Source organism: Martes martes (assembly GCF_963455335.1).
Source record: "Martes martes genome assembly, chromosome: 9".
Taxonomy (NCBI): domain Eukaryota; kingdom Metazoa; phylum Chordata; class Mammalia; order Carnivora; family Mustelidae; genus Martes; species Martes martes.
Window position 1 is genome coordinate 12,490,947 of NC_137896.1, and position 26,812 is coordinate 12,517,758.

At 51.5% G+C, this 26,812-nt stretch overlaps 1 protein-coding gene across 3 annotated transcripts in view; it reads left to right on the top strand.

Annotated features, from left to right (window-relative positions):
* Nucleotides 1-26,812, top strand: part of SULF2 (sulfatase 2) — a 113,399-nt gene that overhangs the window by 26,847 nt on the left and 59,740 nt on the right. For all 3 annotated transcript variants that reach the window (XM_080814444.1, XM_080814446.1, XM_080814445.1), the window contains exon 3: nucleotides 18,554-18,793. In XM_080814444.1, the coding sequence (XP_080670570.1) occupies nucleotides 18,554-18,793 (240 nt within the window). The remainder of the gene's footprint in view (nucleotides 1-18,553; nucleotides 18,794-26,812) is intronic.

The following is a 26,812-nucleotide window of genomic DNA, read 5'->3' on the forward strand; positions in this document are numbered from 1 at the left end:
TTGCAGCTTGGTCCACAAGGCGAGGGATCTCCAACTCGTTCCTAAGGCAGAACCCTTTCTCGATTGCTCCAAAAGTCAGAAGAGATGTTTAGACCAATTTGTTATTTTCACGCAGTTTCTATTGAGTACGTGCTGTGTGCCAGTGCTGTAGGGCCTGGAACTTCAGTAATGAGTGAGACAGGCACAGTCCTTACTGTCACGAAGTGAGGGTCACAGGTAATAGCAGGGTCACAGGGATGATCATTTCAAGAAGGGAGAAAGGGGCTGTGCCAGATGGGGCCGGGGTGGGGGGGGGGGAGCCAATTTGGATTGGTAATCAGGGAGGGCCTCTCAGAGGGGGTGATGTTTGAGCTGACACTGAAACTAAGAAGGAGCCAGCCAGGGTGTGTGTGTGTGTGTGTGTGTGTGTGTGTGTGTGTGTGCATGTACCTGTGTATACACACATGCACGCGCGGGCCCTGCGCCTCCAATCTTAACCATTTCAGGTGACCTCATCCTGGGTGGCATCCAGGGACAGGGAGGGCGGACACAATTGCTAGTAATCGGACCCTGTTCACAAAGATGGTGCCTCAGGACAATGAGCTTGGCCGCCTCCTAGCCAGAGCTTCCTCTGCTCATGGTGCTTTGGCTCTGGGGAAAGCGGGTGAGGACAGGGACCCTCGCCAGGGTTTAGCTCGCTGGTACGGATGACAGGCGTGTCAAGGACTTCTCCAGCTCACAGTCTCAATGCCTTCATTACCCATGTGGGCCACCGCGGCCAGCGGCCACCACCTTAACCGAGCGAGAGGCGCCCCTGGCTCCGCCCCTGGCTCCGCCCCTGGCTCCGCCCCTGGCTCCGCCCCTGGCTCCGCCCCTGGCTCCGCCCCTGGCTCCGCCCCTGGCTCCGCCCCTGGCTCCGCCCATACATTCCCACGCAAGACCACAGGCTCCGCCCCAGCCGTGGGTGCTACACCTGCCAGAGGCTTTTCTCCTCATGTGTCCCCTTGCATGAGGACAAGCCGCCACACGTGAGGCCACCAAGAGCGAGCCCTCCAGAGTCCGTCTCAGCTGCACCTTCTGCTCCCGGGAGTCGAGCTCCATTGGTAGTTCCAGCTCACCATTGAGGGGTCTCCCTCAGGAAACCTTCTTTCTCCCTAGCTTGTATCCGTTCCCCTGCCCCCACCTTGAAGTCACTGATTTTACCAGTTCTATTTCTCAACAGGACACCATACACAGAACTGCCCTATAGGAATATAACGGGCTCCATAAATGCAAATGACATAAGCAATTTAAAATTTTCCAGTGGCTACATTTTTTAATGCCTAAAAAAAAAAGGTGAAATTAATAATGTATTTTTATTTAACCCCATGTGTTCAGATGATTATCATCTCAACATGTAATCAATATAAAAAGTCCTTAAGGAGATAGTTTACATTTTTTATATTGTTTTTGAAATCTGGCCTGTGGTTTACACTTAGAGCACAATTCATTTAGGACTAGCCACCTTGCAGGTGCTCGATAGCCGCTTATGGCTACCGTATTGGACAGCACACAGCCTGTGTGTTTTCCTCCTACACATTTTCTCTTCTAATCATTAGTGTCACTGTGTACCGTGAAGATCTGAGAAAAGCCTTTTAAGCAAGGGGAAATAGCACGTGCAAAGGCCCTGAGGCAGAAGCAAGGAAAGGGATCAGGTTAGAGCCTGGGAAAGGGAGCTGGAATAGGAGACTGGAAAGAGAGGACGGAGCCATATCTTGGAGGCTTTCATGGGTAGAGAGTGCCAATAGTTGACTAGGTGAGGGGTGGGCTTTTAGCCTCTATCCACTGTCAAAGGATAATTGAATATTACAGACGGGAACAAATGTAAATGTTTCCTAAGCTAAGCCTTTGCTACCAAACCTGAGATTGTGGTGAAGATCCAACTTCAAGTCTACACTCTTTTTGCATCCATTATTAAAAGCATGCATCAGTCTTTTTAATTGCTAAAAAAAAAAGTGACTTATTATATACATCCCAGTTGCTCTTTATAATGATTTGTACTAATGATCACAAGTATAGATTTTTCTCGGGGAGCTTATCAAGTGCAAGAAGTCTTTGTAGCCAGGAAGCAATCAAAGCCCAGAACCTTTATTGACAGTTGGACACACAGAATACCTATCTGTCCGGCAGCATCTAGCTTGAACCGTGTTTGATGACCATGGGGAGTCTACAGTCATGGCCACAGGGACGCAAATTTGGTTTCTGGTAGAATTTTGCAGAGAGCGCTTGCGTGTGGCACCCGGATCTCTGAGCACAGGGGTCCTGCTTCACAGGGTCCCTTAACAGTGGTCATGCCTGGGAGTTCAAGGCTGCCCAGACACCCACTCGTGCGTTCAGCAGGTATGTATTAAGCATCCAACCCTGTGCAGCACACTGTGTTGGGAGTTAGAGGATGAGGAAGGAGCATTCCGGGTCAAGAGGACGGCAAGGCAAAGACACTATGTTAGCAATGAACTTGGTGGGTTAGGACAGAAGGAAGGCTGTGGACTGGAGAGGGCCAGCATAGAAGCGGAGAGAGATGAGACCAGGAGTGAACTGGGGCCAGGTCGTGAGGGTCCTTGTGGTCCCGATGAGGGTTTTGAGTTTTAGTAAAATGGACATGGGTTAGGGGGCCTTTAGCAGGGGCTGTGAGGTGACGTAGGCTCCAGCAGGATCCCTCTGGCTGTTACGTTCAATTTGGGATCGCCAAGAGCAAGAGCAGAGACAGGGAGCCCCATTCGGAGGCTGCAGAAGTCGGGCAGGGGGTAACAGAGGCTTGGACCTGGGGCAGGAGCGGTCATAGGTGAGGCACCGACCAGTGGTTGAATGAGGGGGTTAAGGAAAAGAGGAAGATCTAGGGCAACTCCTAGACTTTTGGCCCGAACCAAGGTGAATGGTGGAACAGTCACCCCCAGGAACAACACGTTTTTGCTGCAGCAACGTGATCCAGCTAAGCCTCGTGCCAGAATGTGATCACACGCTTACATCTGTGACTCTCGAATAAAACCAAAGAGTATGCAAATATAGAAAAAGGATCTATGGACGTGATAAGGACACAGGAGGGAGGAGAGCAGGGAGAACCACGGATAACTTAAAATACAGAGATTCACTCTCTTTGTTTTAAAGAGGGAGAGATTAAGTCACAGGAAAATGAAGTTTCTTGTCCAAGGTCACACCCACATGGCTAGACCGTGGCCAAGCAAGACTGAACACCAGATCCCGTGGTCTTAAACGCTGTTCTACTTAACCAGTCTCCTGGAGTAGCTGTTGAGTCGTTTCTAGAGTGTTCGTGTGTGTGTGTGTTGGTGTTCACTGTCACAAATACCATTTGCCGGGAATGTCTTTATACATGCATCTCAGCGTACACGAGCAAGTGCTGCGAAGGGAGAAATGCTAGGCAGTGAATTCGGTGCGTGGAGAGCCCTCGCGTTCTGGGGTGTCTGTCGGCTCCCACAGCGCAGCACCACCTTGCATAGACACCCCAGTGCCTGCGAACCTTCTCTTCCACACTCGAGCCGCCCCCTCCCCAGCAGAACTGGCTTTTGAAGGAGGTTGTGTAGTTTTCAGGAGGTGAGGGATGGGAAGGTGGTAGTTGGGGGTGGGGGGGGTGGGCTTTTTATAAACCACTAGACAGACCCAGATCAATAATGCATGTTCCAAAAAAGGCCAGCCCATTATCTCACAGTCTGCTACAACCGGCACACAGAGGGTGGTCCTAAAAAATTTATCATCTGCTATTTTCTGCTCATTCGTGCGGCAGTTCTGATGGTTCTCAGGGCTGAAGGCTTCTCGACTGAGCTAATTCCAGGCTTCCTTCCAGTCCCGGGTGGAGAACAGCCGTCCATCCTAATTAGGGTCTGGTTGAGAGAACGGGGATGGGACGCACAGAGGGGCTCGTCCTGCGTCTTCATTGCGAGGTTGGGGCCGGGGGGAGGAGGGCCACAGACTCGTTTGCTCTTTGCTCGCATGCATCTGGCACCCTTCCCTGAGTTGTCACTCCGAAGTGTCACGTGCCCAGGGGAACTGGTTCCAGGGCACAGGGGTCAGTAAGCAGCCTCCATTATCAATACATTGTCAAGGTGATTGGGAAAATCCCTGCGTTTCAATGATCCTCGGAGACCGGCAGGGGCTTGGCTCACCACCTTTACCAGAAGGATAAGAGAAGGAGAAGCACACAGAGGCTGGCATCCTGTTTGCATCTGATGTCCTTGAGTCAGAGAGGCTGTGTCACTGGGGAGCCCTGCTGGGGTTTACTGGTTAGATTCGACCCGGCCAAACCTTTGGTGAGCCTCAGCGGCTCAGACAGGCTCGGAGACACCAAGAGGAGTTAGACACAGTCCTGGTGGAGCGTTTGCAGCATCCCGGGGCCATCTGTTCCATTATTTGAGATTTTATTGAACTGGACTTACTTTTTGAAGCTTAAATAGTATTTGAAAAGGAAGTCTTAAATGATGACTGTAAATGAAAAACCAGTCTCCACTGCCTTTCCTAAAAGGTCACTGCAAAACCAAGTACAATGAGAGCAGCAGTGTTTTTGCATTTGGGCAAGAGGTTGCCTCCCACAAGGCTGGCGTGTCTTTGTTATAAAGGCTGAGGGCAGCAGCACCTCCCCAAGACTTTCTCCTTGACCTAGTCAGCAGGAGGGAAGCTGGGGAAGGGACGGACTTCCTTAAGCGTGAGCCATGGGCTTTTCTTACTGGAGCCCCACTAACACGGGGGCTCTTGTGTCTGAGGGTTAAGCAGACAGATTCCCCAAACCCCAGAATATCGGGGCTTATCTCCTAAGGGTCCACACGGGGTAGAAACAAGCTGCCTTTTTGAGGCCCCCTCACATTGCCGGGTTTCAGGTGTGCCCCCCAAGAGAGTCATGCCGCTGTGGGTGATAAAAGGCCACCAAGCAGCAGTGTTGGCGGGGGGGGAGGGGGGGGCACAGAAATGCCATGGAAACAAAGCATTGTTTCCATTCATTGGATATAAGAACGCATGTTTCACAAACACTTTCTGTCAGTCTGAATTCTCTCAGTGACAAGTGACAGAGACCCAATTCAAACCAGACCGACCATACACCAAAAAAGGAGTTTATTCGACCCAGGTAAATAAAAAGTACAAGTGTTCCAAAAAAAAAAAAAATAGTCCATGTATATTCTGAGCTTCAGGTGTGGCTGGATCCAGGAGCTCTGTCTGGCTCTCATCTGTCTCTCCATCTCCCTATTCTTAGTTCTCCTCCAAAGCGGCTTCACCCTCAACCCAGCTTCCCACCTGGCATCGCCAGACCCATCTTGATGGTACAGTGAGCCATCCTTGTAGAAAGAGTGTCTCTCTCCCATGCATACCAATAAATGGCCCCAAATGAAGTATCTTAGATCTGGTCCTCCCCGGGACAGCTGGTCAATCATGAACCATTCAGGGGAAGGGAATACAAGAATCAGCTGGCCTGGGGCACATGCACCAGCCCTGGAGTCAGGAATGGGGCCGACCGCACAGGAGCTGTGAGGACTCAGAAAGGGAGTAGGTGTGTTCCCTAAAGGAAAATTTAAGAGCTGGTACCAGAAGAAGGCAGGTGCCAGGTGTGCAGTCGAGTCCAGGAGATGCTCAGGGCACAATCACAGGGCGCTCTCCAAAGCAGGGTGCTCACGGGACAAACCATTCAACGGTATGTGCCAGAGGGGGTCCAGCAGCGAATGAAATAGGCAAAATCTCTACTCTTATGGAGCCTACATACTAATGCAAGAGTTAATAAAAAAAACATTTATAAAGTTTATAGTGCCTACAGTAGTAAAAAGGGGCAAGGGGATAAAGCAAGGAAGGGAAGTCAGCAAGGGGAGGGAAGGGAAAGGGAGAGTGATGATATTATGGAGACATCTGGGCAAAGAAAGTAAAGGAGCCAGTCAAGGGAGTTCCCCTAGGAAGAGCAACCAGGCAGAGGGAACAGTGGGTAATGCCCTGAGGCAGAAAGTGGTCCCACCAGGCTCACAGAGCAGCAGAGAGGTCAGGATAGCAAAGCAGTGTGAGCAAGGACGAGGTCTGAGAGGTAATGGATTGATGGTGGAAGGGTAGATCATGCAGGGTCTTTGAACCAGAGAGAGGATTTTGGCTTTCTGGGTGATACAGACACCAGTAGAGGACACTGAGCCAAGGAGGAACATTATCTGACATGTGTGTTAATATGGTCCCTCTGGCTATGATACGGAGAATAAACTGGGGGGATGTAATAAGAGCCGGGAGCCCAGGAAGGGGTCTACTGCTGGAGTCCAAGCACGAGATGATGGTGGCTCAGACCAGAGCTGGGGGGAATCAGAGGCTGCTGCTTGTGATCAGGTAGAGCTGATAAGATATGCTGATGGACCTGATGTGGAATGGGTGAGAGGAGTCCTGAATAACTCCCAGGTTTGGGCCTGAATGACTGTAAGGCCCAATGACACAGAGATGGGGAGCTCTGGTCAGGAGCTCAGTGCAGTTTCTGGACCTGGTAAGATGCAGGGCCTGGAACAATCAGGAGGAGCTGTCCGAAGCAGTCTGCTCTGGGCGTCCCAAGTTCAGGGAAAAGGCCCAGGCCTGCATGGGCTGGGACTGAGGGAGGGTCAGGGAGGGGGCAAGAAGTGTATGTGGATGGTGTGCCTGTCTGCGCTTTACTGGGTCCAAGACCTTCACCACATTCCCAGAGGGGTCTCTGATCTTGAAAGTTCCAGGCCCCCAGCCCAGAGGGCTGCCTCAGGGGAGAGGCTGGCTTTTGAGAAAAAGCCTGGGGAGGGTTCCTGGCCAAACGCTTGTTTTCTTCTTTCCATCTGGGAAGGCAAGAGGACCACACCCTGTGCCGCAGACTGATCTCCAGAAATCAATTCTAAGTTTCAGGCTCGGGTACTCTGTAGGGGCCAAATGGCTGGAAGCCCAGGACAGCTTTTGCCCAGATTCCGGACACCAGATCAGTGTAACTTCCAACTCGGCCTCTCTAAGATACCAGCTCCTGACATTCCTGCCATTTCTCACTGGAGTCACAAAAACATGTGGGGGCAGGTTATCTCAGGAGGAAGAAAGGCTCCTCTAGACCCACCCTGGCGTTCAACTTCCAAGCACATTCCTGCAAGACTTTTTTCTTTTTTTTTTTTTTTTCAATTCAGCCACACTTGGGAGATCACTTAAATTCTGGAAGCTAAGTATATCAGGATTCGGTTTGGCTGCATATAAAAGAAAATATAAAATAACAGTGGCTTAAACAAGGTAGAATTTTGCTTCTCACTCACATGAAAATATCTGGAAATTGGCATTCCAGGGCTGGCATGGAGCCTTCAAGGTTATCAAGCACACAAGCTCCTCTGCCTTTCCGTTCTGCCACGCTTGTGTGGCTTCTCTCATTAAGGTCATCTCATGGTTCAGAATGGCTGCTGGAGCTCCAGCTATCAGAGCCACATCCCAGGCATCACAGAAGGAGGAAGCAGAAGGGTAAAAAGAATGGACTTCGAGTTAAGTCAGCTCCCTTTAAGGACCTCATTCCAGACATCACGTACAACACAGACAGAGCTTACTTAATTAGCCACACGATCTCAGCAAGAAATGTGGGGCACACTCAAATTTGGATTATTCAAGGACAGTTTAACTATATTTTGCCAAAGTGTGAGGAAGCAAGTGTGGGGAAATCTATTTAGTAACATTAGAGCCATTCCTACCCCAAGACCAAGGGGATGAAGCGAGTAAATGGTTACTGAAAGACCGAGGGCCACCCAGCAGGAGCTGTCCCCCTCTGTTGATACCACAGAGAGAGAAAAGGAGGATTGCATACCCCATCGTCCTTTTTCTCTTCTACTGATCTCCTCCCAAGGCCTTCCAGTGGCCAATTCCAGTCGAAAGCCAGAGAGTAAAGAGAGTTGTGGATACAGCCCATCTAGGTCAGCTCCCTGGGCTGGATCATTGGACAGAGAACAGATCTAGAAGGACACAGGGAGGACCACTTGCACATTTAGCTGCAAGGCGGTCTGGGAAATGGATTTCCTAGCTAGGTGCATTAAAGATTAAAATCAGGGCCTGTTAGGAAGGGGAACATACACTGGCGGACAACCAGGGTCTCTCCCCACACCAGAGATCAGGAGCAAGGGTCCCAGTGAGGGGCAGCACCTCCGGGGGGACTGGCGTGGGTGTTGTACAAAGGGCACTGGTGACACCTGCACCATGAGAAGGAGACAGTCACATGGGAATTTGGGGAAGGACCATCCCAGGCACCAGGATAAGTGCAAGAGCCACGTGGCAGGAATGGGCTTGCCAGGAACTTTGAGGAGGACAGCAGGACCCGGGGAGTGAGGGGGAGAATGATGGGGGAAGGTCTGGATTTTATTCCAAAACCCGTGGAAAGTCACTGAGCTGTTCTAAGCAGGTCAATATTCATGATTCGTGTTTTCAGTGGCTCAGTCTGGCTGCAGGCACGAAATCAGAATCAGGGAGACCAGTGGGGGCTCCAGGTGGGAGCCCAGGGGTGTGCTCTGCAGAGGTAGTGAGGGGACGGAGCCGGTTCTGTTTGGAGGGTCAGCAGGCAGGCCTTGTGGCTGGATTGCAAGGGGGAGGGAAGGAGAATCGAGAATCACTCGGAGGTTTCAGCTGAGCGGATGGCAGATGGCGGTGGTGTTTACAGAGAAAGGGACATGGGGGAGGAGGAGGAACGGGTTTTCAGGCTCCGGACAGACATCCCCCTGCTTTGCACTCATCGCCACCAGGCCAGTGGCTAGGTGACTGGCTCTATGTAGCCCATGAGGACAGGTCCCGGAGGCCTTGCCTCATCAAAGACACAGCCTCTGGCAAGGAGCAGGATGTGGGTGGAGCTCCTCAGAGAGGCAGTGACCGGTGACTGCCGAGCGCCATTGATGATTCCCACGGCCTGCCCTTTCCCAGGGCCTCTGGGCCACTGCCCCTCCATTCAGAAGTGCTGTAGCACAATTTGCTCCCAGAAGCTTCATGGCCAGAGCTAGCAGTAGGCAGAGGAGGAAAAATTAACTTGAGGATCTGACAGTCCAGTGTTTATTAATGAAATGCCAACACGGCCTCTCCGACACCTGCTTCCTTGATACCAGAATGAGGAACCAGTTTCGAGCCTTGGCTTCTTGGAGCTGAAACCAGCAACAGCATTTGCTTGTATTTGGTGACATCCCTGCCTCAGGAGCGGCTCCCCCATTGCCCCACTGTGCGGACAAGTGGTCCGAGCAAAGGGTCCCCGGCATCCGGTGTGTTTATTCTGGGTCAAGCTGGAGGCACAGTAGTCACCAACTGACAGCAGTGAGCCCATTCCGGCTTGAGGAGGGGAATCAGATGTCATTGTCCGGGAGACAATGGAGTCCCTCTGCCCAGGTGTGGCCTCTGTTTCTGATGCTCACCCCCAGCCCCTCCCCCACCCTGCTGGGCACAGAGCTATTCCGGGCAGGGGGATGGAGGGAGCCCAGCCTCCCACGGTTGTTAAACAGTCTGCGGGGGGCAGGCCACTCACAAGCTGATCAGGTGACATTGCGGGCATTCCAGGGACACTCGAGGACCCAATGAGGGCGGCCACGGGAATTCCAGCCTGGCCGGCAGTCACCAGTGGCAGGAGGAAAGCACAGGACACAGGTGCTTTGCCACCTGTGGCCTGAGTTAATGGCCCCGACCTGCCAGTCTAGGTCAAGGTTCTGTTCTAGCCTAGAGGCAGACCCACAGCTCTCCTCCTCCTCTTAAAGCCTGCTCTCTTGTGGGGCTCTGGGCCATAGTAAGTGTTACTTTGGAGGTTTACTTAGCTCGTCCCTTCAGCTGAAGTAGAAGCCGTACAGGTTGTAAACTCAGTGCTCCAAGGGCCTGGCAGGTCCGGTAAATGTGGAAAGTGGGAGCGGGAAGAACCAGAGTGGACCTTCTAAACTGGGCCCTTGCTACTCCGGTCCACTCACCTTTGGACCCTTCAAGGCCAGATCTCTGTCTCTTTCAAGCAAAGCCAGACAGCTGGATTGATATGAAATCTCCCTATTTAGAAAAAAAAAGTTCTCAATTAATTTTTCAAACACCTTTTAAGCACAACTAAGTCGAACACACGGGCCAGATTCTGTGCAGAGGCACTCTGTGAACTGTGTTACCCAGGACTTGGGAGCTACGATAACTAAAATTTGTAACAGCTAGCATGTATTAAATGCTTTCGGTATGCCTCGTACTGCAGTAAATGTATTTTCCTCGGTTAAATTTTGGAACATCCCATGGAGAAGAGGCAGACAAGGACACTGAAGTATATGAGAGAGTTAAATCATTTGCACAAGGTATCTGGTTCATAGGATGTGGCAAAGTCTGGATTCGAACTCAGGCCAGGTACCTCTAGAGCCCTTCCCAGCATACTGCATAAGGTGACAGAGAGTATTCTAGAATTGTCCTTGAATTTCACTGTCAAAAGAAATCTTCTACCTAAAGCTATTCATGTGCTATATTTTTACAGAAGGGAAATGGAGGCCCAGAGAAAGTCAGTGGTTTCATAAGACAGCTCACACTTTGTTTTGTGGGCTCTTTGATACCCAGAGTGTATAGACAAGGGAGGGCCCTTGTCCATCCAGAACAGAAGCACACATGTGTGCATTACACCCACAAACACATTCAGCAGTGGAACCTGTTTCATGTACAGAGCTAAACAGGTGACAAAAGAATCATTCAGAGAAGGATGGCACCTGGAGAGGACACAGGTCATGTCCCCTTCACCCCTAGCCGGTCCCCATGCCATGTGGCCCTTCAGCTCCTAATTTTCAACCCAGAGAAGAGGAGAGAACACAGCCTGGGACTGGGAGCCACTCTAGCAAATTAAAGAACCTAAGGAGGAGGTGATGGGAACCACTGACCTGTGGCCTTGGGGGTGGAGGGAGGCATACAGCGCCCCACATTGGAATTGGGTCTGTGAACCTGAAAAGAGTTGGGATGAGTAGAAATTTTTCAGTTTTTCAGAGAGGAAGAGACCCATGAAAGCAAAAATGCCAAGAGCCCACGAAGCTCATTTAAAAAGCTATAGCATTCTTGATACACTGAAAAAAGCATAACTCAGCATTTCTGGGGACAGGTCATGCCTCTGGCTTTCTGACTGTGGCCTCTTGTTTAGTATTCAGAGTTACCTGTGGTCTCTACAGATATGAGGGGTCCTTGCCAAAAGAGGTCTTCTGTAACATTCCAGGCTAGATTATCTTTTCTCCAAATGAAAGACACAGGTGGGAATGCAGCACATATCCTGGAGTATTCATAGAGTAGCCTGTTTCCAGTCAGTTCTCTTCTCCCTCTCACACCTCCAGGGTATTTCAAATTACATGTTAAAATTACAAATTACACGTTAAAATACTCAATAATTCAAAGCAAAGCTTCCCCATCCACCACCATTCACAGTGCTCGTCTCAGAGGCAACCATTATCTACAGTTTATAAATCGGCTAAGAACATTTTCTCAAGGAGCAGGAAGGGGAGAATGGAGTGAGCACAGCACAGGAGAAACCTCCCTGAGGAGGAAGTATTAGCAAACACCCGGATGACACGGCAGGGGTTGGGGCGGGGGGGCACGTCTAGGCTGCAAGAGCAGCAAGTGCAAAGGCCCTGAGGCAGGAGCATGCTTGGTGCATTCTAGGAGCAGTGAGGTCAGCACAACCAGAGGAGAGGGAGAGTGGGGGACAGAGGTACAAGTTGTAGCTGGGGAGAATCAGTATCCAAGTCACATGGGGTCTCCTGGGCTAAAGGGGGAGCTTTGACTTTTATTCGGAGCAAGATGGACCATTGGTGGAAGAGACTGAGCAGAGGAACTCGTGCTGTGGCTTCACCTTTCAAAAGAAGCCCTCTGGCCACCAGTAGTCCAGGTGAGAGACAGGAAATGCTGATTTAAGTCAAGACTCTGGGTTTACTGAAGGGCTTTCTTCCTTCCCGGTATCCCTTTTCCCTGCCAGACTTTCCCAAGGAGGGATGACGTCACAGACTCTAATCATTTACCTATACCTTTAAGAAAACAAATGTCAGAAGGTATTTCCTTAGTTATCCATCACGATCAGTGACTCCCATGCTGCCCACTGGGGGGGGGGGGCTCCAGAGTCTGTCACAGAGGGGTGTGGGGGGCATCCGCTCCCGGCTGGCAGGGGCCCCCAGGGCAGAAAGTGGCTGGGAAACGCCTAAGCCCTGTGGGTGGCAAAAATTGGGTCATGGTTCGAATCTCGAAATTCCCCAGCACCTGCTTGTTCTCTCGAGGTAGCAGTTGCACTGACCCAGACCTTTAGAAGAACGTGTTTGATCAGTGTTTCCTAAAATGACTTTCTACGACAGGTAGGGCACAGGTATCTCACGCAACAGCTCAGCAAACCTCGATTTAACTGCTTACAAACTTACTTTGACGTTCATAAAAAAAAAAAAAAAAAAAATCAGCGTATCAGGCACGGAAGTTCACGTAGTTACTTGGGCTGAGACTAAAGTGTATTGTTTAAAGTCACTTTAAGGAAGGATATCAGATAATGATAATAGCGCAGTCAGAGTGCTGAGGAGGCCCCAAAAAGTGATCAGAAAGGGGCGGGCAGGGGAGCGTCACGGGGGGGGGGGGCTTATGCCACATAGTCGGTGGGGGCAGGACCTTGAGAGGCGCGGAGACGTGTCGGGGGACCTGAGCCCTGACCCGGCAAGGCAAGGCTGGAGGGTTCGATCATGGAAGGAAGCCCGGCCTGTTTTTGTTTGCATGTCCCCAGGTTTATGTCGGACAATGCAGGTTTGGGTTGGCCGCTGGCATCACTTAAAATAATAAAAACTGGCCTTTCTGTCTGTGTGGCCACATCCTCCGGGTTCTCCCCTCCCGTCAGAGCCGTCTGTCCGTCCACGTCAGGGCTGGGCCGGGCGAGCAGATCAGATCCTGTGGTTCGGTGTTCCAGATGTGGATTTGTAGAGCCTTGTCGCTGTGGCCGTTTTAATGCAGCAGGTTACTGTCCCCGCGGGGACGCTTCGCTTCTGGCGCTGTTTCTGCACGGGAGCCGCCGTCCTTTTGGGGCTTTGGTAAGTCGTACTCGAGCAGCAGCGGACTGACCCAGCTCTCCTGCAGCCGGCTGCTTTGGGCAGGGGTGAGTGCACCAAGCAGACAGGTGGTGCAGGAGGTGGCGAGAGCGGCCCATCAGCTCACCTCCTAGGGAGATGAGAGAGACGGAAGTGCTCTGAAACCCTGGTTCTGAGCCTGTTAAAAATACGAAAGGGAGGGAGCACCTGGGTGGCTCAGTGGGTTAAAGCCTCTGCCTTTGGCTCAGATCATGATCTCAGGGTCCTGGGATCAAACCCCGCATCAGGCTCTCTGCTCAGCAGGGAGCCTGCTTCCCTTCCTCTCTCTCTACCTGTCTCTCTGCCTACTTATGATCTCTCTTTCTGTGTCAAATAAATAAATAAAATCTTTAAAAAAAAAAAAAAGAAAGAAAGAAAGAAACAGTTCCGCTGGCCGTTTGCTTTTTGTCAGCGTGACGTTCGGGGTAGCAGACTGCAGGTGAATTATGCACCAGGTGGCGGCCTCCTGCTTTCCAGAAGGGTCTGGCAGGCTGCGTGGGGAGCCAGCTTTGTCCTTCCTGCAGTCCCCGGAGACGCAGAGAGGTTGAGTTCTCATTACCAGCCGCTCCAGCCTTTCTCCTCCTAGTGTGTCAGGAGCGGGCAAAACGTTGGTTCTGCATTGGATGCCCTGGATGCATTCCTATGAGTATTTACTGAGCACCTGCCCTGTGCCAGGCACCGCCCTGGGCTTCAGGGCTGGGAGGCGCCGTGGGTTGTCGCAGCCCCTCCCCGCGCTGACACCAGGCCCCGGGCAATCAACAAGCGGGATACATATGTAAATATGTAGAAGTTAGAGGTAACACAGACTCAGAAACTTACAGAAGGGGTCTGAACTGTCAGGGGCTGGGAGTAGAGACAAGAAGGGCGTGAGGGCACAGGTCATCGGGGTGCTGCGGGAAGGGCATTCCAAGAAAAAGGAACAGAGAGGCAAAGGCTTGGAGGTGGGAGCAGGCCTGGTAAGTCCAAGAGCAGAGACAAGGGCCCTGTGGCTGCAGCGAGTGGGCAGGGAAGGGGTCTGGATCCAGCAGGGCCTGTGGATGACCCCAGGGACTCTGTTCTCTGGTGAGTGGGAACCACAGAGGGTGCTTAGGAGAGAAGGCACTCTGCCTGCTCCTCGCAGAAGAAATGGTCAGGGTCCAGTCAGGAAGCACGGGAGTTGACCTAGTTCGGAGGAGAGAGGATAACCAGGTGCCCCGGGAAGAGGCAACAAGGCTTCACAATGGATATACTTTGGAGGAGGAGCGACAGGCTTTGCTGCTCCTTTGGATGTGGGAAAGCAGGGGGAGCAGGGCGTAGCAAGATTATTATCTAAGTCACTGGAGGGAAGCAGAGGAGGCAGGAGGGGGCCGGTGACCACAGGAGCTCAGTTGAGGGTGTGTGGCACTGATGTGTGCAACACAGTCCCATAACCTCACCGCGAGGGCAGTGCTAGGTTGTACGAAGCCAGTGTGTCCCACACGCCAGCCAGGCCCTTCCCTTTCCAGAATTTTCTCACCTATGTGCTGCTTGTACTAGGATTGACCTCTTTTAATCAGCTGCAATTGTTCTGTTTTAAAAAACAAGAGTCCACTACCCTAACTGAGAGATGGCAGGATCACTTGCCCTAAGTAAAGGACCCTAAACCACGTGACTCCGCATAAGCCAATGATGTTGCCCGCTGAGAGCTCTGAGCAGGTGGCTGGCTGCCTCCTGGCGGAAACAGGAGTCATGTGGGTGTGAAGGACGCGACGGCACCGGATGACGTTTTCTCCTGGAGCTTATCCATAGTAAAGGGAGTCACTTTCCCACCACTGGCATCCCCAATATTTGTCGAGGTGGTTCTGTGCTGCTCCCACAGCTGGCGTGCCAGCTAAAGCCACCTCTGGGACGACGAGGGGACCCAACATCCAGCCCAGGACCCTTCTGAGCCTCCCTGAAGCCAAGGATTGACCAAGTGCATAGGGAGCTCTGTGCATTCCCTGGGTGAATTATCACTACCTCAAGAGTGGTGTGAACCGTTTCTGGAACATTTCTGAAACCGTACATTTCTGCAACATGACACCCAGCACCTGCTGTTCCTGTCAGTCAGGCCTGGGTTTGAGTCTGTGTATCCCACTTCCCAAGCTCTGTAGCTCTGACCGGTCATTTAACTCCCTGTCCTCGAAAGGGCTGTTGGGAAATTAAGTAAAATGATGCTTGACACATGCCCAGCGTGGTGCATACCGCAAGCATGCAGCCAGCCAGACTCACTGCTCTCAATAATTATGATGATTATTATTGGCGTAGAACACTGCCCTCTGCCCCAGGAAAAGTTTGGACCTGTCTCATCAACTAAATTATATTAGGAGGTTGCCAAGCTCCGAGGCCTTCAGGGACCTGGCTGGTAATACGAATGGGTGTAATGGGTGTAAGACTGCAGGGCATGGTGCGGAGTGTGGCAAACTGGAGAACACAGGATCCGTCGGATGCTATTTCCAGTCAGATTTTTTCGGATCCACCGCACAAAAGGCACATGTCTGTGAACACAAACCAGCTGGGGCTCTCGAGATCTATAGAAGCCTAAAGAAGAAGGTCCCATGTTTCTGAATTTAGCAGATATTTACTGACCACCTGCTGTGTGCCAGGCACTGTGCTAGGCTTGGGAACATAACGGTAAATAGAGCCCGCCCAGATCCCTGCCACCATGTGGCTGGGCCAGGAGGGGCAACGGGCAGTGTGCAAACAGGGGAGCTAGAAGTGGGGTCGGAGGGCAGGAGGTGCTGTGGGGAAAAGTGCAAGGGGAGGGGCCGCGATGGGTGCCAGAAACAAGGGCAGCAGCATCCATTCCGGGCTAGGGAAGGCCCCTCAGATATTTGATGTTTGCTCCATCACCTGAGGGAGGCTGGAGGGAGCGCTGTGGGCAGAGGGCACAGCTCAGGCAGAGGCCATGAGGTCGGAATGTAGCTAGTGTGCAAGCTGGGGGCCTAAGGACATGACCTTGCTATCTCAATTTGCAGTAAAAATTCCATGTAGAGAGAACGGATGGGCAAGCAGAAGGCCTGTCTGGATTCCTGCCCCTTCCCCAGGCAGGGCACGAGGCCTGGGAGGGGGGCATGGCCTGCTCCCTCTGCAGGCTCCAACGTGTGAGCACCAGATGGTCAGGCAGGCCTCGGAAAGCCCCCCTCATCCATCCCCTCCGGAGGGAAGTGTCACACCTGGTAGAAACCCTGTAATTGCCTCCAGTTACAGCTGGGTCCCCTGGGGCTTCTTGGGAGGGCGTGTGACCTTGAGAAGAGACGCTCACACAGTCCCGAGGCCTGATGACTCCTGTTCAGTTCGTAATCCAAAAGCCGGTTCTCTGCTTGCAGCCCTGCCTTCCGCCGCCCACCACTGGGAGCCTTGACCCAGAGGCTCAGGGAGCACACCTGGTTCTGGGAGGGTGTCCCTTTTAAAACCACGACAAGTGCTGGGCTGGAAAGGGCAGGCTTTGCTGTGTGTCCTTCCGTCTCCCAGTGAGTTTTTATAGAGCACTGATTATATATTCCCCCCGGGGGGATTGGCGGGGGAGTGGACAGCGCCCTGAGTCACCCAGAACTCTCAGTCCAGGGAAAGTAGACCACAAACAAATGACCCAGTAAAGGAGACCATTTCAGAAGGCGATAAACGTCAAGAAGAAATATACGGCTGGTGAGATAGGGAGTAAACAGTGGAGGCTCCTTCAGATGGGGAGGCCAGCCAGGCTTCGCTGAGGAGGTGACCTCGGGTCGAATTCTGAATAACGGAACAAGCCAGCAAAGCCAAGTCTCAAGAAGAGCCCCACACAGAAGCAGCAGTGAGTGCAAAGATCCTGGGGCAAAGATGAGATTGGAGCATTTGAGAAACCGTCAGGAGGCCAGTGTAGCCAGGTGAGCAAAGGGGAGGGGAGAGATGAGCTCAAAGGAACATAGGAGGTAGGCTGGCAGCAGGGGCAAGTCTAGAAGAGTCTTGGGCCATGGTAAGGAATTCAGGTTTTCTTCCGAGTGCCATGGGAACCTATCCAGTGATTTTAAACAGTGAGGAGATATGATCTATGTTTGCCTCAGGGAAACTCTAACTCTGTTTCCATCCCTATTTGGCAGAAAGATGGGATAAATAGAGCCATATAAATCTCCTTTTCATTCTTCCCAGTAGGAACAGAGGGCTGAGGTGGGTCTGATTAGTTGTCCTTGAGTCTCTGAGGGGCTGTTGGTGATTGGGATGGGCAGCTCTCCAGCAGAAACTTCAGATGCCTAGTAGACCCCGCCACCGTCCTCATGTGACCAACCCCGCCCCCCGCCGTGTCTGTGTGTCTTCTCCATTCTCTCTCTTACAAAACACCTGTCACTGGATTTAGGGCCCACCCAGGTAATCCAGAACAGGATCACCCCAAGATCCTTAACTACATCTGCAAAGACCCTTTTTCCAAGTAAGGTCACATTCCCAGGTTCTGAGGGTTATGATGTGGACACGTGGGGGAGGGGAAGTGTTTGCACCCCTTAAGCCACGACAGACCCTAAGAACTTTAGGGAAAAGGAAAGCTGAAGGTGGCCACAAAAAGGAAGAAGAAAATGACTTCCATTGACTATTTCCCTAAACCTACTAAATATTCAGATACCAGCCATAGTATTATGCATCTACTCTGCAAACGTATTGAGTGCCTACTGTGTACCACACACCATGGGGGCATTGAGGATTGAGCACTGAGCAAGGCACATAGCCTTTGCCCTCATGGGGCCCTCAGCAGGGCAGTGACCATGAAAACACCTGTGCACAGTACGGCTTCTAGAACACGGTAGTTTCCTTTCCTTCCTAAGTGCCTTCCGCTGCTACAGCCTCATTGAGAAGCAAGAAAAAGCATGAATGAAGCCACACTACCTGGTGGTGTATAATTAAGTCCCAATAACACAGGCTGCGTGCATAATAAGGGCTCAAGGGAATCAGAAGCCAGAGTGATCACTGGAAGAGGTGTGCCTTGGCTGGTGGGTTGAATCTGGGGAGAGGAGAAAGTGGATTCCAAAGTAGAAGGACCATATGGACAAAGGAGCAGAGCGCTTGGCGGAGGAGTGTGCAGGGAGAAGGTGAGCCCAGCCGGCTGGCATGACCGGATTTCAGTAAAAGTGAACAGTTCTTGGGAAAGTTCCAAACAAAACAAAGTATAATCTTCCCTGGGTTTACATAGTGGTTGCTTTCCAAAAAAAAAAAAAAAAAAGGAATGCACTGCACATTAATAGCCTGCAAAAAAAAGATGTTCTGTTTCTACGTAAAACAAAGTTCCACTCTAGGCTTGGATCCTTGACAAACAGCTGTTCACCCGCTCCCCCTGACCACCCAATGGGACTGCAGACCCAGGAAATTTGTTGCCCAGACGTTCCTTGCTGGCCCCAGCCCACACGTGACCGTGGCGCCCGCCCCCATCCGTCCCCAGAGATTTCCGAAATGTACCCCCTTCCCCAGGGATGGGGGAGCCGCCCTGTTGAGAACCACCCTTGCCTTGTGGCCCCGCGGGGGCACTAGTTACGAGCTGGCCGGCCGCACCTCACCTTGGCTCCTGCTTGCAGGGTCCATGCAAGTGATGAACAAGACGCGGCGCATCATGGGGCAGGGCGGGGCGCACTTCGTCAACGCCTTCGTGACCACGCCCATGTGCTGCCCCTCGCGCTCCTCCATCCTCACCGGCAAGTACGTCCACAACCACAACACCTACACCAACAACGAGAACTGCTCCTCGCCCTCCTGGCAGACGCAGCACGAGAGCCGCACCTTCGCCGTGTACCTCAACAGCACGGGCTACCGGACAGGTAAGGGGAGCCAGGAGGCCGTGGGCGGGCCGGCGGGCAGGGAGCGTTGGAAGTGGTGCCCGGTTCCCTGACCTCGCGCCAGCTTGGGGTCCCGATCCTGCCGGGATTTTAGGTGATTTGGGGTAGCCCATGGACGACTTCATTTTAATTTAAAAGTTGTGCATTTTGCATTAAAAAAGTACAAAACGATTTGCCTATAGTAGTGAAAAACTGATTTTTCCAAAGGAATTTGAATTTTTTTTAATGAGTCCATTTAAAATATGAAATATAATACAGGGAGCGGCTAGAAGTACTCACGCATGATTTGCATTCACCGTGGGTTATGTTGGGGACTGATTTGTTGATTTCAGACTGTCAGTATGGAAGAAGGTTCCAGAAGAACATTGGGGTGGGGATGAAAATTGGTGTGGAAAATGTAGAGGAGCAAATGTGGGACTGTATGGCCACCCTGCAGACTGGCCCAGGTTGACAGGGATGGTTTGTCTACACTCGCTGTCTGCACTACCCAGCGGGCTCCCATCTCTCCGGTGGTCAGTGCTGCAGGATGCTATCCTGGCGTTTGGGGGGGGTGTGTGGAGGGGGGAGGTGTATACAGAGCAAGTGGGGTTTCCTGTCTATCTTGTGGGAGGTACCTTGGTCGGTTCCCAAGGCTCACCGGCCAGGCCTGGGGCAAAGACATAATGAAAACCCTTCTCTCCGGCCCCACTGCAAAATCTTCCAAACTCAATTCTATTGAATTATTAAGAAGTGAATTCTCCACATCTTGGGTAAGGAACCAACGCAGTCGTGAAATCAGACATCGTGCCTGAGATATTGCTACCCCGGGGAAGTTGTGTCCAAGGGACAAGAGGCTTGTGTGGTGGGAGTGACAGGAGGGAAGGATGATGGATGCCTCCCTCCACTCAGTTCAGAGATGAAGCAGCCTTCCAAGCTGGGGGTTGCAGGGGCCAGGCGGTGGGGGCGGGGGGTGGGGAGTGCTTTCCCTCAGATACACATGTGGCTGGTGGTGCACATTGGGGGTGGGGAGCAAGAGGAAGGTGTGTCTCCTTGCAGACTGATTCTCCTGCCACAGTCACCCCAGAAAGTGGCTCCTCTGGAGAGAACTAGGAAGGTCTCTATCCTATACACATAAGCCTCTTGGTTCCTGGTCTCTGCAGAAAGCCACAGGTGTCAGAGTTAACCACGGGCTCCCTCCCCCCCAGGTGGTTGTGGGAACCTGCAGGTAAATAAAAGAACCAGGATAGTGGTCCCACAGCAGACCAGAGGGCTCCTGCTGGAAAGGGCATCTGCCTCTCAGGTCCAGATAATTATGGCCATATGTGCTCAGGGGTACCAACCTTCAAACATTTGTAACCTGAATTTTTAGCTGAAATCTGCTGATATTAAAAAAAAAAAAAAAGTTGCCAAACTCAAAAAAAAATTTTTTTAATGTGCCGTAGGGGCCAAGCAAAAGCTGAAGGCAGAGCGTAGCTCATACTCCACCTTTAGAACATCTGATTACAAGATCTATATAGAAAACCTTAGATCTGATCTTGGAGGAGAGGATTTCAGTTTTTCGCTGCTGAGTGTGATGTCAGCTGTGGGTTTGTCTCATAGGTCCTCTGTTATGTTGAGGTACATTCCCTCTGTACCGACTTTGTTGAGCGGTTTTATCATAAACAGATGTTGGATTTTATCAATATTTTTTCTGTGTCTATTGAGAGGATCATATGGTTTTTAACCTTCCTTGTGTTTATGTGGTGTATCACATAGATTAACTCACAGATGTAAACCATTCTGGCATCCGTGAGTCAGCCCCACCTGATCATGGGGTGTAATCCTCTTCCTGTATTGTTGACTTCAGTTTGCTCATATGTTGTCGAGGATTTTTGCATCTCTGTTCATCAGGGATATTGACCTATAATCGCCTTTTCTTGTGGTGTCCTTGTCTGGTTATGGTATCAGGGTAACGCTGGCCTCACAGAATGAGTCTAACAGTGTTTTCTCCTCTTCTCTTTTTTGTAGGAACTTGAGAAGGGTGGATATTAATTCTTTTTTTTTTAAATATTTCGTTTACTTATTTAAGAGAGAGAGCACGGTTGGGGGGAGCGGCAGGCAGAGGGAGAGGGAGAAGCAGACTCCCTGATGATCAGGGAGCCTGATGCGGGAATCAATTCCAGGACCCTGAGATCAAACCCAAGCCAAAGGCAGATGCTTAACCAACTGAGCCACCCAGGCACCCTTAATTCTTCTGTAAATGTTTGTACCAGTGAAGACCTCTGGTCCTGGACTTTCGTTTTTTGAGAGGTTTTAGATTACGGGTTCAGTCTCCTTAATAGTAAATGGTCTATTTGTTTCCTAATTGCTCATGATTTAGTCTTGGTAAGTTGTATGTTTCTAGAAATGTATCCATTTCTTCCATGCTGTCCAATTTGTGGGTACATAATTCCTCCTAGTAGCCTCATGATCCTTTGTTTGTAACAAATTATTTGTAATTTCTTTGTAACGCCTCTCATTTCTGTTGTGTTTTTTTTTTTTTTTTTTAGTCCTCCCTATTTTTCGTGGTGAGTCTAGCTAAAGATTTGTCAATTCGGTGGTTCTTTTCAAAGAACCAGCTCTTAGCTTCATTGATCTTTTCTATTGTTTTAGTCTCTATTTCATTTATTTTCATTATAATCTTTGTTATTTTCTCCCTTCTACTAACTTCTGGCTTTGTTCTTCTTTTCCTAGTTCTTTGAGGTGTAAAGTTAGTGTATTTGAGGTTTTTCTCGTCTCTCGATGCAGGCGTTTATCGCTATGAACTTCCCTCTTGGAGCTGCTTTTGCTGTATCCCGTATGCTTTGGGATGTATTCTTTCCATTTTCATTTGTCTCAGGGTATTTTTTTTTTTTAATAACTCTTGATTTCTTGTCTGGCCCAGTGCTTATTCAATAGCATGCTGTCGACTCTCCCCATATTTGTGAATTTTCCAGTTTTCTTCTTGTGATTGATTTCTAGTTTCATACATTGCGGTGGGAAAATATGCTTGATATGATTTCGGTTTTCTTAAGTGTATTAAGACTTGTTTCGTGGTCCCACATATGATCTGTCCTGGAGAATGTTCCACGTGCACTTGGGAAGAATGTGTGTTCTGTTGCTTGGGAATGGAATGTTCTGTAAATGTTAAGTCCATCTGGTCTACCATGTCATTTAAGGCCAATGTTTTCTTACAATTATCTGCCCAGATGATCTATCCGTTGATGAAAGTGGGGTATTAACGTCCCCTGCTATCATTGTATTGTTGTCTGCCTCTCCCTTTAGGTCTGTTAGTATTTGCTTTATATATTTAGGTGTTCCTAAATTGATGAGAGATTCAGCTGCCTTCCATTTCTCCTTGTACTTCATTGATGAGAAATGAGTCACGGCAGAGGAGCCTAAGAAACAGAGTCTCCATTCTGGGTGACCATTTTTCCAGCTAGAAATTCCTTTCCTTAGGAGAAGAAGACAGCAGATACTGAGGGAAGATTATCAAACTCTAGTAATGGTTCACAACCACTTGTGTGTGTGACCCCCTTTTGAGTACAAGAGATCAGCCTGAAATGTACAAGACTGGAACCAGAAAAACATTCCTTAAGTGGACCAACGGTGGACCAGCATTTCATGTAAATAGTGCTTTTAGTGCATTTAGTTGGGCCTTTTATCTTGGGGGGAAAAAAAAGGAAACTACAAAATTTTGAAAATAACCTTATTTGATGTTGTATCTCATGGCAACAAATGTTATGTTGTGATGGTGACTAATGGGTTCATTCTTTAAGCTAATGGGTTGGTGGGGGACAGTTAGAGGTGGGGTGTGACTTGTCCAACAAATTGAAGCGACAACACAACGTGATGTCCTTTACTGAACGTGCAGTTCACACAGCAAAACCGTAACAGGTCATTTTTGCAGAAGCATTAGGGATTTGCTCCAACGCCCCAAGGGCCCCTCTGACTCCTCTGACTTCTGAATCTCCCCCCACCCCCACCCCCACCATGGAGTGCTTACTACCTCTTCATCCTTTCCAGCAGCCTCTCCAATTACCTCACGGAGCAGAGTAGTGTTTGTCTATGGATTTGCATGTGCTTCGCGCTCTCCTCCAGCATCCCTTTAATTAATTTCCCCAAACCTGGCGTCTTTTACAAGATCCACGTTTTCATTTGGCAAACATCTTACTTTCTGCTACCCCGTGCTTGCAGTAGACACAGACATAGGACGAAGTGTGAGAAGTGAAGTTGAAGAAGGTCTGTTCTTGGGTATTTCTGTATGTTGGCTTCCTCTGTCTCCGGGGACTGGGATCTCAATTCTGAACACCCTGAAAGGGATGAATTGTATCCTCAGTTTTTACAAAAGGTACCTTAAAAGGTGCTCAGTCAACTCTTAGCACTTGTCAGCTGCCTGAGTGTGCTCACTCGCGTTACACACCCGCAGCACAAAGTTCTGTAGCATTCTGGCAGTGAGACTCCTCCCAGCTCTTAGCAAAGCTGTTGAGAGCAAGGACTCTGCCTGGGTTCAAATCCTGATGCTGCCACTTTCTAACTGAGTGAATTTGGACAAGTTACTTAACTTCTTCGTCTCGATTACCTCGAGGAGGGATAAGAATGTTGCTTAGATGATATGGTTTTGTGGGGATGAAATGTTAGAACAGTGACACGCCATAAGCACTTAGGCAATGTTCGCCCTGATGTTGGTGACGATTTTCACAAGGGGCAGCACGTCGGACCACCTGCCCCAGAGCAGTGTTCCCAGGAATGTCGCGAGAGATCAGCTTGGATGGTGGAAATAAGTTGTGCGCACGGGTTAAAATTGGCAGCACGTGCCCAGCCTCTGTGGTCATCAGCAGGACACAAATGAAGGCAACAGTGGCCACAGCAAATATTCAGAGACCCCGTCACACCAAAGTTTGGAGGGGATGTGGGGAAGCAGGGAGTCCCACACATCAGCAGCGGGAACGCATGTGGGCACCTCTACTGCCCACGAGCGCTTTGGCAATTTCCTGCAAAGCGGAAATCAAGGACTGTGGGAATGAGAAGGAAGGAAAACACGCCGAGGTGGCAGTCCCAGATTTCCAGTACACTGCCTTGGTGGGGAGGGGGGACACCTTTTCTGGCGCTTGCTGGAGAACTAGACAGAAGTGCCCATTGTCTTCTGTTGCCCATTGTTGGGGTGACACTTTACTCGTTCCACGCGACCATGAGTCTGGCAGTTCTGAGGTGGTTTCCGTGCCCAGCTTCTGCCATCTGGTGCAGACTTCTGTAGGGATGTGGGCACTGGTGGCGAGCTTTCGGCCCCTCCCTCATCGTGTTCTAGAATGTGCCAGAGGAGCCCCGGGGGTGGGGGGGCGGGGGCGGAGGCCTCTTATCACAAGCTCAGACTACCTCAGGGCCCCTGGTTGGAGCTGTTTGGAAATTTGGCCTTGAGCCCCCCAATCATTTTCACTCCTCTGCTCCCACAAAGCTGGGGGGGGGAGGTCAGCCGAGGATGGCCACCGCTTGGCTGTCAACCTTGGGCGGCCGCCCTCGCTTGGGAGACGGGCTCCAGGCCATGACGCCGGCCCTGGCAGGGCACATGAGGCGTCGGATGAGCCTGCTGCCTCTCGCACAGGAGGCCAGGAAGGCGGCCTCGGGCATGGTGGCGTCCCTGACCAGACTCACCGCCGGCGAGTGTGTGTGTGTGTGTCTAGGACTGCACAGACATGAGGACTGGTGCTCAGGTGACTTCCTCTGTTTCTCTGTGAGAGAAACCTCACCCCTCCCTCTTTTCACCACTGTTTGATCTGCCTTTAGCCTCTTGCCCTGAACACCACACTGGACCTGAACCCCGGCCTCCAGCCGCCTACTTCACATCTCCCCTTCGACGTGCGCCTGGCATTTCAAACCTGATGTGTGCAGAACGGCCTCCTGATCGTGTCCCCCCTCTCTCCGAACATGTCCCACAGTCTCCCCTGGCACCTCCCAGATTCCAGAACCTTCGTGTCATCCCTGCTTTTCTTCCTTCCTGTCACTCCCCATGTAGTCATCAGCAAACCCCCGCCAGCTCTCTCTCCAAGATATTCCAGAGCCCACTCCGCACCTTCCTGGAGCTGCCACCACGGCTCGCCGGGACAGCACAGCCCTCCCCTCCCCGTGCGCTACTCCCGTTCCCACTCGCTGCGCCCTGTTCGCGCCTCAGCAGCTGGAGGGGTCCTGTCTCTCCTCTGCCTGCCGCCCTCCTGTGGGCCCCCCACGGTCACCTCGGGGTCCTGATGATCCGCCCTTCGCCCCTCGCCCCCTGACCACCTTACCTCCTGTTGTCCCCCTCCGTTACGCTACTCCTTCCTGCTTCTCAAATGGTTCACCTGGCACCCCCCCCCCAAGGGACTTTGTGCTTACGCTTTCCTTTTCTAGAAACTTTTTCCCTACACATCTACATGGCCCGTTCACTGACTTCCCCCAGATCTTTGTTTAACGATCACCTCCTCAGAGAAGCCTTCCTTGACGGGCGCATCCGAAAGAGGGTTCCTGCCCCCTCTTGACCCCCTCACCCTGCTTTATTTTCCTTCAGAGCTCTCATCACCACTTAACATATATCTGCGTATTTATTGTCCAACCTCCCGAGTTAAAGGATGTCCCCATCGCCCGCTTCGGGACTCCCTAGCCCGCCTCCTGCTCTGTCCGTCTCTCTGGCCCTCTCCAGCACTAACATGGGCTCTGCCACTGGTCGCACTGGTTGCCTCCCTTCTGACACATCTGCTCCACGGAAGCGGGGACGACCCGGGCTGTGCCCTCCGGCATCCCCGTGCCTGCGAGAGGGCGCGCCCCGTCTCGGGTGCTTAGGGAATCACGGCAGGATGAACAGATGAGTCTGCGTGTTCCATCCAGAGCCAGCGCCCCTGCCACCCTCCCCATTTTTCTATGCCCCTGTCTTCTCTCCCCTCTCTCCTCGCCCACCCCCACTCTCAGCCCCTCCTCCTTTCTTCTTGGCCCTTCTGCACACACAGAAGAAAGGACTTGGATTCTTCCTGTGGGCGCCTCCTCGGGGGGCCCCGGGTGCAGCTGTCCCGCCTTCACAATGGCAGCCTTTTCTGTGCTTGGCCTCTCTCCTGTCTGTGCCCCCCGCTCCCTTCCTCTCCCTTCAAATGAGCACACACACGCATGCACACACAGCTCCCTTCTTCCCTCGACCAGCTGCCCCCTCTCTCTGGCCTGGGGGTGTGACCACAGAGCATTTTCACCCGCCCTGCAAAGTAGACCCACCTTGAGAATGCTGACAGGAGTCAGGCAGCCCTCCAGGGCCCAGGCTGGCCCAGGGGGACACGTGGGTCACATCCACGTGGGTTCATCTTCAAGCTGAATTTCTTTAAATTCTGATTTCATGGGCACTCCCCTTCTCCAAGATCTTTACGTTTCAAAACAAGTAAAACATTGGTGCAGGCGTCTAGAGAACTTGGTTCTGCTTCTGACATGAGCTGAGACTTGGCCCCCTCTGGCCTCAGTTTCCCCATCTGTGCCTCAGTTTCCAGTCTGTGTGTAGTGGAGTTACAACATACGTGTGTAAGTTACCCAGTGCCTTTGCTATGACCCCACCCTTGAGGGTCATGTGACCAGTGCCCACACGTCAGGGAGACGGGCTCCCTGGGGCTGGAAAAGAAGGGGGCCCCTTGGAAAGACAGGAAGCATGTGGTCGCACTTCCCAGCTTTTCAGAAGCTGGGTGTCGGGCTGAGGGGGGGAGATTCCTCTTTGGCCCCCAGGCAACACTTGAGCCCAGACTCTCTGTCCCAGCCCAGTAGCTGGTAGCAGGTATGTGGGTCTCCTGTAGCCGCTGGAACAAAGACCCCAAACTGGGTAGCTTCAAACAGCACAACTATATTCCCCTGCAGTCCTTGTCTCCTCCAGCTCCTGGGGGTTGCTGGAAATCTCCAGTGTTCCTTGCCTTGCGGCTGCACTGCGCCCAGCTCCGCCTCTCCAAGGGTCCCTTCTCCTGTGGGTGTCCGTGTCCAAATTCCCCTCTTCTTCTAAGGACACCAGCCACTGGATGAGGCCCTGCC